The sequence below is a fragment of the Mustela nigripes genome, chromosome 4, assembly GCF_022355385.1.
Source record: "Mustela nigripes isolate SB6536 chromosome 4, MUSNIG.SB6536, whole genome shotgun sequence".
In the NCBI taxonomy this organism is placed as follows: domain Eukaryota; kingdom Metazoa; phylum Chordata; class Mammalia; order Carnivora; family Mustelidae; genus Mustela; species Mustela nigripes.
This window is the reverse complement of record NC_081560.1, coordinates 87,556,984-87,567,178: the sequence shown is the minus strand read 5'-3', so window position 1 is coordinate 87,567,178 and position 10,195 is coordinate 87,556,984. Positions and strand designations below refer to the sequence as shown.

General features: G+C 41.3%; 1 protein-coding gene across 1 annotated transcript in view; it reads right to left on the bottom strand.

The window, feature by feature from the left end:
* LOC132016337 (zinc finger CCHC domain-containing protein 10-like) overlaps positions 1 to 300 on the bottom strand; it is a 2,513-nt gene extending 2,213 nt beyond the window's left edge. Inside the window, exon 1 of the mRNA XM_059397576.1 lies at positions 3 to 300. Within this exon, the coding sequence (XP_059253559.1) occupies positions 3 to 249 (247 nt within the window). The 5' untranslated portion in view covers positions 250 to 300. The remainder of the gene's footprint in view (positions 1 to 2) is intronic.
* Between the last annotated feature and the right edge of the window lie 9,895 nt (positions 301 to 10,195).

The window sequence follows — 10,195 nt, the reverse complement described above, 5'->3', positions numbered from 1 at the left end:
ACTGTCACTGCTGTTGCTACTGGAACTGGTTACACTCTTAGACCTTTGTTGTAATAATAATAATCTGTTTTCTTTTTCTTTTAAAGCTTTCTTTAGTTCTGCTGTTCTTGATGGCCTATGTAGGTATTTTCTTTTTCCTGTACATTCATAAGTCCAATGTCCAAATTCCAAGCATTTCTGACATCTTACATGTTGTTTATTTGCCTCAGCTTGTCTCCGAGCTATGAGCCGATGCATGGGAGTCGCCATCTTAGCGCGGCTGAAGACTGCCGCGCTGGGTTTTGGGAAACCAGGGGCCCCAATCTTTTACCCATTTTTAAATTGGGTTATTTCCCTTTCCTTGTTGAGTTTTAAGAGTTCTTTATATGTTCTAGGTACTAGGCCCTTACCAGATATAGGATTTATAAATATTTTTTCCCTTTCTATGAGTTGTCTTTTCACTTACTTGGTAGTGAAGTTTTAAAATTTGGGGGCACCTGGGTACCTCAGCTGGTTGAGCGCCTGACTCTTGATTTTGACTCATGATCATCATGAGGTCATGATCTCAGGGTCCTGGGATGGAGCCCTATGTCAGGCTATGCACCCAGTGGGGAATCTGTTTGAGGCTTCTCTCTCTTCCCCTCTGGCTGCTCCTCCCACCACGCATATGCTCTCTCTCTGAAACAGATAAATAAATCTTTTTAAAAAGTTTTAAAATTTGGATGAAGTCCATTTCATTAGCTTTTTCTTTTGTTCTTGTGCTTTCAGCTTCATATCTAAGAAACTGTTCCTTAATCCAAGGTAATGAAGTTCTACACCTATGCTTTCTTCTAAGAATATTATAGCTTTAACTCTTACATTTATATCCTTAATACATTTTGAATTAATTTCTGTACATGGTGTCATGCAGGGTTCCAAATTCATGCTTCTGCATATGAATATTATATAAAAAAATTATTCTAGGGGTGCTTGGGTGGCTCAGTCAGTTAGGTATCTGAGTTTTGATCTCAGTTCAGATCTTGATCTCAGGGTCATGAGTTCAAGCCCTAAATGGGCTCCATGCTGGATGTGGAGCCTACTTAAAAAAAAAAAAAATTTACTCTAGGGGCACCTGGGTGGCTCAACGGGTTAAGCCTCTGCCTTCAGCTCAGGTCATGATCTCAGGGTCCTGGGATCAAGCCCCACATCAGGCTCTCTGCTCAGTAGAGAGCCTGCTCCCCCCCACCCCCTGCCTGCCTCTCTACCTACTTGTGATCTCTCTCTGTCAAATAAATAAATAAAATCTTTTAAAAAAATTACTCTAACACTTGTTAAAGATGATAAAAACTTTTCAACAGACAATTGCAGTGGGATTTTATAATAGGAAGAGAGATTAGGTTCAACTACAAATATAATAAGGAAAAGTGGGGATTGATAGCCAAGGAGCAGGGTTAGAGGGGATGTCAGTGGGTGGAAAAATAACTAAAGGAAACATCAGGGTAAGGGGTACTCTGGCTAAAGTGACTTGACAGGATTCTTGGTGAAGTCAGGTCAGCAGGATCAGACACAACCTGGGCGGTGGTGGGGAAGGGGAATTTGAATATATATTGAGTGTGGGGGTTCTTTTTAAACTGATTGAAAAGATTCTTGCTAATCTGGGTGATGCAGGCCCAAGAGTAAACATAGAAAGTCAAAGCCTAGAGGGATTAGAGGAGCCTGACCGGAGTTAGGTCAAGGTGGGGGTCTTTGCCAATATTCAGTTGTCTCAACACCATCTGTTGGAAGATTCTTCTTTCCTTATTAAATGAGCTTGGGGGGCACCTGGGTGGCTCAGTGGGTTAAGCCTCTGCTTTCGGCTCAGGTTATGATCTCAGGGTTCTGGGATCGAGCCCCGCATCGGGCTCTCTGCTCAGCAGGGAGCCTGCTTCCTCCTCTCTCTCTCTGCCTGACTCTCTGCCTACTTGTGATCTCTGTCAAATAAATAAATAAAATCTAAAAAAAAATAAAATAAAAAAAATAAATAAATGAGCTTGGAACCTTGCTAAAATGAGCAGTTGTTCATAGATGTTTGGTATGGATTTACTTCTGGACTCTCAATTCTGTTTCATTGATCTATATATCTATCCTTATGCAGATAACACACTGTTCATGTGCCATTTTACATTAGCCTTGTAGTAGATTTTGAAATCTGAAATGGGAGTCCTCCAACTTTTCTTGTTTAAGACTGTTTGGCCATTTGGGGTCTCCAGCATTTCTTTATGAACTTTAAGAACACTGTTCATTTTGCAAAATAATCAGTTGGAATTTTGATAGGAATTACACGGAATCTGTAGATTCACTTAGGGATTATTACCAAAAGTTATTATTACAAATACTTTAATTATTTTATTTAAATTTTTTTTTCATTTTATCTATAAAGGAAACTCATTGGTCCTATCATTTCTTCTCAAGTAAAGTTTCATAAAGGATCAGTATAATGATCCAACTATATTATAGGGCAGAAATAAAGGAAATATGCATTTCACTAAGTACATGTCCAGACATGACCATATAGGAAGGCTGAATGAAATAATCAGATACTGGAAACAATGGAGAATCACAGTGAATGTGACAGCTATAAATGCTGAGTAATATGGGAGTTGTGTGGTAAGTTCAATATCCTTCAATAGTATTGACACTGGCAATACATTTTTCAGAAATGGTGAAATCTTCCGGTACCTGGCTCTCTCAGTCTTTAGGTATCTGCCTTCGGCTCAGGTCATGATCTCAGGGTCTTAGGATCCAGCCCAGGATCAGGAACTCTTCTCAGCAGGGAGTCTGCTTTCCCCCCACCCTTTGCCTGCCTCTCTGCTTGCTTGTGATTCTCTCTCAAATAAATAAGTAAAATCTTTTTTTAAAAAGTAGCTTGTGGGCGCCTGGGTGGCTCAGTGGTTTACAGCTTCTGCCTTTGGCTCGGGTTATGATCCCAGGGGCCTGGGATCGAGCCCCACATCTCTCTGCTCAGCAGGGAGCCTGCTTCCTCCTCTCTCTGCCTGCCTCTCTGCCTACTTATGATCTCTCTCTGTCAAATAAATAAATAAGATCTTTAAAAAATATATAATAAAAAAATAAAAAGTAGCTTGTGTTTCAAATCTTGGTTACTATGTTCATTTTTCCAGGCCCTTTATACATATGTCACAACAAAGTATCCATTTTCTCAACATCTAAATTACATTTAGAAAAGCAGGTCAAGGGCGCCTGGGTGTCTCAGTGGGTTAAAGCCTCTGCCTTGGGCTCAGGTCATGATCTCAGGGTCCTGGGATCGAGTCCTGAATTGGTCTCCCTGCTCAGCGGGAAGTCTGCTTCCTCCTCTCTCTCTGCCTGCCTCTCTGCCTATCTGTGATCTCTGTCTGTCAAATAAATAAATAAAATCTTTTTAAAAATCTTAAAAAAAAAAAAAAAAGAAAAGCAGGGCAAATTTCAAGTGAAACTAACATTGTGTTGGTCAAGGAATTTTGGCTAGAATGATTTGGCTCATTCTCTCAGAGGTCTCTAGCAGATCATCATCTCTAAAGACAGAATTTTCCATTGGAGTTAGCAGAATCTCGAGAAATATTCAACAGAGCATTAATTTTTGAATGGCTAAGCCATGAAAAATCTGTCACATAGATCTTTTTTTTTTTTAATTAAGTACAGAGTCTTTTTAAAAAAAAAATTTAAAGATTTTATTTATTTGACAGACAGAGACCACAAGTAGACAGAGAGGCAGGCAGAGAGAGAGGAGGAAGCAGGCTCCCCACAGAGCGGAGAGCCCGATGTGGGGCTCAATCCCAGGACCCTGGATCATGACCTGAGCTGAAGGCAGAGGCTTTAACCCACTGAGCCACCCAGGTACCCCTATCACATAGATCTTAAATAATTTTTAAATACTGACATTACCCAAACTTCAAACTTCCTGTAATGATTTTTCCTCCTTTTATTCATCTCATTGTTACTATTATTATTGTTTGTATTTTTATGTTACTTGGAAGACTTTTGGGAACAAAATTGGTGTTATATTAATTGAAAGCTGTTTTAAAAAATATAGTTATGCAAAAAATAATAAAAATATAGCTATGCAGGCAAAATAAAAAGAAAATGTAGAAAGAACTGAAGTAGAACAGAAGGTAGAAAATGAAAAATGAAAGTCGCCCCTTTCTCATTTCCAGGTTCACGTACACAGACAACCACTTTTCATAGTTTCTGGTTTTCATTTTTTAGTTCATTATCCTTATAACATGAAATAAAATCCTTCCCTGTTTGTATCCTGACTTTAGGCTGTATTTTCTCCTTCCTGGTATATGTGATTTATTACACGGACTCTTCTCATTTACTCCCAACAGTTCCAGTTTGATCTTCTACTTCTACTGGCTATCTTTCTCTCTTTAGATATTATATGAAGTCATCTACTTCTTAAATTATAAATGTCACACTGTATCTATCAAAATGAGTAAATTAGTGTTATTCTTTTAAGATCCTCCCAATTTTTTCTAGTTATATTATCCTACTTGTCAAGACAAATATTTATACACTGTTTATCCACTAAAATATAAAGCTGAATTTCTTCTTGGCTACAGCAAGCCATGTGTTTTTGCCTTGGAGGCTTTGTATTTGCTCTTCATGGCTCACTCCCTCACTTGATTCAGATCTCGGCCACCTTCCCAAGGTGTCTCCCACTTGGAAGAGAGTAAGTTCATGTTGTGTTCACTGAATGTTCCCAATGCCAGGAACTGTTCCTGGCCAATAGGTGCTCAATAAACATACATTTATTTATTTATTTATTTACGATTTTATTATTTATTTCAGAGAGAGAGAATGTGCAGAGAGAGAAGGTGAGGCTGAGGGGGAAAGAGAGGGAGAGAGAGAGAAGGCTCCCCACTGAGCAGAAACCTGACGTAGGGCTGGATCCCAGGACCCAGGGATCATGACCCGAGCCAAAGGCAGTCACTTAACCCAAGGAACCCCCTAGATGTCCCCCAATAAACATTTATTGAATGAGTAAATCCTAAAAGACCAAATAAGGTGTCATAAAAGATGTGAATGTGTAAATATCATTACAGAATCAACTAGTATATTGGAACTAATGTAAAAAAGGAAAATGTAACCCTATGCTGTTAACATTCTGGCACTCGAAGAATCTTCCACATATTTCCTCTTTTATTTTTTACACGAATTATGTTGCACTTTAGTTTCTAACTGCTACTCCCACATCATGTTTCATTGTTGGATTATTTATTTATTTATTTATTTATTTTAGTAATGTCTATACCCAGCCTGGGTCTTGAACTCACAACCATGAGATCTAGAGTCACATGCCCTACTGACTGAGCCAGCCAGATGCTCCTTCTGGATTTTTAAAAAATTTTGTTGGAGAATCTCTTTTGCAGGGATTCTCTTTATGTTTGAAGGCATCTTCATTTGGCCTTTACATTTGATTGATGCCATAGCTAAGTATAGAATTTTAGGTTCTAACACTTGTCTCCTCCATCTCTGAAGACATTGCTCCCATACCCTGTAGCATTTGGTGATGAGAAATCTGAAGTCGGTCTGATTTGGATACTCTGCAAGTGTCAAGGCTTTTCACAACACCCGCCCCCCCGCCCCCCGCCCGTCTTCGGAAGATTTTTGGTTCTGAAATCTCATCAGAATGTGTGGGCCTTTCCAATTAGTCCTGCTTGACAGTGAGTGGCATTTTTCTTCGGTGAGAGGAGATTTTCTATGATTTATTTCTCCACACGCGTGTCTTTGTTCTTCTTTACAGTGACGTCGCCTCCATCTGCGGTCTGATTTCTGTTCTGAGAGGCTTCCTCTACTCTGTCCTCCCGATTACGGGTCCTTGCGCCAGCCCACTTTATCATCCATGACGGTTTTCAGGCAATCACTCCCTTTCCTTGCAGACTGTTGGACGGAAGCACCAACATCTGAGGATACTAGTTAGGACCATTTGAAATCTCTTCTTTCTAGAGTTATTTATGTCTCCTCTGGAGTCCGTGATTCAGTTGGTTCATCTTGGTCCTTCCTGTCCATGCTGCTGCCATGTTTCTTCCTATCTCGCTTGCTCAGACGTTCATTCAGATGTCGGTGCAAACGCCTCCAAGGGTTGGCCTCGGCTGTGGTAGGCAGGTTTCAGCAGTGATGTTCTCTGGCTCCTGTTGGCCTCTCCCTATGGGGAGAGTGAGCTGCTTCTGAGGAAGTGGTAGAGTCTGCCTTCCAGCGTGCCTCACAGACAAGATGTGTGGGTGAAGAGCCAGGCAGACTGGGGAACCCCACAATTGCCAAATTGAAAAGGGTTGTACTTCAGATGGAACAGGTCAAGTATGTTTCCTCCTACGTGCTGCCTTTCCCTCCTCCCCACTGCACATCACGGTGGAGTCTGAAGTCCACTCAGACACTGTTCTCCTTCGCCCTCCTCAGGCCACCTGCCCACTTTCTTTAGAGAGCTGTTCATGGGCTTCAACGGCAACAGCACTTGGAACAGAGCCTAGTCCTTTACAAAGTGCCCAACAAATATTTGTTGAACAAATAAATGGTGGAAAAGAGAGGGGAAGTAACCAACTGTCCTTGTAATTCCAAGCATGCTTCTTTCATGACTTACTCTTGAAAGACCCCTCCCCTAGAAGATAGATAGGATAACTAACCGCTTGTTTGCTTTTCTGTGAACCGCTGGCTTTTAGGCGTAAATTACGTTATTTATTGCTTATTAATCGCTCTTTTGCCCTTCTGTAACCGCTTGGCTTATAGAAATAATAGAGACGCCATGATGGCATTCCTACCTTCCCCCTTCTTGTTCCCCTTTCCCGCCTCTCTCCTCCCGCGCGCGGGCCCTCAGAACCAATCAGCTTGTTCCCCCTTCCCGCCTCTCTCTTTCGCAAGCGCGGGTCCCCAAAGCCAATCAGCAAACTCCACGTATGCCTTTTTCAAAAGTTCTAACTGTCAACCAATCAGTTGCACCCCACCCAAAACTTGTTTGTACCTGTCTATAAAAACCCGGCACCACCCAAGCAGGGTGTGCTCAGCTAGCAGGAGCTGCTGACCACCCGCAGGAGCTGCTGACCACCCGCAGGCGCGCGCTGACCACCCGCAGGCGCCTGCGTAACAATAAAGAACCTCTTGCTGATTGCATCCAGTGGCAGTGTTGGATTCTTGTGTAAGGGGATCTGCGGGTCTTTCACTCTAAATATGGCTTCCCAGCCCAGCCCTGCTCTTTCTTTTCTCGGCTTCAAGCTTGCTGAGTGCCAGGATTCTCTCATTACATACAGCACGTTGGGCTAAGTCCAGGTTCCTCTTCTTTTTCTCTTCCTGTGTCTTCCAACCTGCTCACTCTCCTATAATTTCAAAGTTATACGAAAGTCAGATGTGTGTTTTCAGTCTGCCATGTTAAACCAGAAACATATCCGAAAGTATAGGTACTAAAAAAATTGTATTTTAGAATATCTGTTGAACTATCACATGATGGAAAGTAGAAAAAAATGAGCAGAGGTGTTTTTTTTTTTTTTAATTTATTATATGTTGGTATTTTATTTGGAACTTAGGGGAAAAAATAATATAATTTTATTGAGTCCCTGCAGAAAAATTAGTGGGTTATGAGTTAGCGTTTTTGCCTATGTTTTTTTTTTTAATTTTTATTTATTTATTTATTTATTTTTAAAGATTTTATTTATTTATTTGACAGAGAGAGAAATCACAAGCAGGCAGAGAGAGAGAGGCAGGCAGAGAGAGAGGAGGAAGCAGGCTCCCCGCTGAACAGAGAACCCGATGAGGGACTCGATCCGAGGACCCTGGGATCATGACCTGAGCTGAAGGGAGCGGCTTAACCTACTGAGCCACCCAGGCACCCCCTGCCTATGTTTTTAATAGAATTCCATAGCCACCTACTTAATATATATATATTTTTTTACAAGTTTCACTATTTAAGTAATCTCTCTCTACACCCACATGGGGCTCAAACTCACAACCCTGAGATCAAGATTTGCATGCTCCTCTGACTGGGCTACAAATGCCCCTTAATATATTTTTATTGGATAAAATGACTGATTATGAATAATAGATGAAATTTCAGGAAAAACACAGTTCTGTCAATTGAATATAAACCTCATTTAAAGTTTTTTTTTTTTTAAGATTTTATTCATTGTTTTTGATAGAGAGACAGCAAGAGAGGGAACACAAGTGGGAGTGGGAGAGGGAGAGGGAGAAGCAGGTTTCCCACTGAGCAGGGAGCCCAACTCAGAACTCGATCCTAGGACCATGGGATCATGACCTGAGCCAATGGCAGATGCTTAACGACGGAGCCACCCAGGTGTCCATAAGCCTCATTTGAAATAAATTTAGCTTTTAAAGAAAAAAGCATAGAGTATTACATGGAAAAAATGTTGCAGCATAGTATATACACCTTGATTAAAAATGTGTGTGTATATATATATGTATGTGTGTATGTCCATCTTTGTGTACAGGCACATATAGATATGGATATATACACACATATGAACATAGAGAAGAAATTTAAAATAACAGTAGACTGTTAATAACAGTCATGTTAGGAGGTTTAGGATTAATACAATGGTGATTGAGAAGCACTAGAATGACATTTATTCCAAGTGGGGGCACTATTTATTTTTATTTTTTATTTTTTAAAAAATATTTTATTTGTTTATTTGACAGAAAGAGAGATCACAAGTAGGCAGAGAGGAGGGAGAAGCAAGCTCCCCACTGAGCAGAGAGCCCGATGAGGGCTTGATACCGGGAACCCGAGCCGAAGGCAGAGGCTGAACCCACTGAGCCCACCCAGGTGCCCCGGGACTATTTATTTTTAAATTAATAAATTAAAGGGGATCCTGGGTGGCTCAGTGGGTTAAAGCCTCTGCCTTCGGCTCAGGTCATGATCCCAGCGTCCTGGGATCAAGCCCCACATCGGGCTCTCTGCTCTGCAGGGAGTCTGCTTCCTCCTTTCTCTCTCTCTGCCTGCCTCTCTGCCTGCTTGTGATCTCTGTCTGTTAAATAAATAGATAAAATCTTTTTAAAAAATAAATTAATAAATTAGAGAGAGAGAGAGCGGGAGCAAGTGGGAGAAGCAGAGGGAGGGAGAATTTTTTTTTTAAAGGCTTAAAACGTATTTTAATAAGTTGATGCTGTATTACTGCTCCATTTCTCAGAAAACTCCAAAGATATCAGGGACAAATCAAACATGGTACACCAATTAAAAAAAAAATGCACAGCATTACTACCTAAGATAGGCAAGGCTAAGAGCTACTGTCCAACCTTCAGCATACAGCAACCCTGTTCCTAAGATTGTACTAGGCCTATCAAGAAGAGAATTTTTTTTTTTTTTAGATTTTTATTTACTTGAGAGAGAGAGGAGAGGGATAAGCAGACTCCATGTTGAGCGCAGAGCCCAGCTTGGAGCTCAATCCCATGACCTGAGCCGAAATCAAAATTTGTAGGCTCAAAGGACCGAGCCACCTTGGAGCCCTGAGAGAATCTGAAACAGCCTCCATGCCCAGCACACAGCGAATGCAGGGCTTGATCTCGACCCTGAGATCATGACCTAAGACAACATCAAAAGTCAGAGAGAGAGATCACAGAGAGATGCTCAACTGATTGAGCCACTCGGGTGCCCCCAAGAAAGACTATATATAATTATGTACATGTTTAATGTGAAAAAATACATACTGGGGGACTTCCAGCTTCAGTTCTGATATATAAAGAGTTTGGAAGTTGTCACCCACGTCCTTATAAGGAAAAACCTAAACAAACTGAAAATCAGTGACTTGAAGGAGTTTTCTTGGAGCCTTCAGAGAATTCAGGCGGCAGGGCAAGCTGTCACCACAGAATCTGGAGACAGAAAAACACAGAAAATCACAGATGAGTTCAGTTTACCTGGGACAGAAGCTCCTGGAGCCATAAACTGGTAGATGAGTAAAACAGTAACCGAAGAATTGCCAGGGGCTGGGTGTGGACTAGCTTGGGGCAGGAAACTCCTACTGGCTGTGGCCTTACAGAGGCCCCACATTCTAGTAGATTTTACTTCTAGAAACCCCACTAAGTTCTCATGAAGAGCCAAGAAGAAACACTTGTGTTTTGGCAGGGGGAAGGGAAAAGTAACCATTTTGATATAGGCACAGAGTGTTCTCCATGACAAAGCCCTCTTCAGCAGGGGAAGTAGACCTTAACAGAGCTTTATCTGACTCTGGGAGAAGGAAATTACCCAAATTCAGCCCCCTCT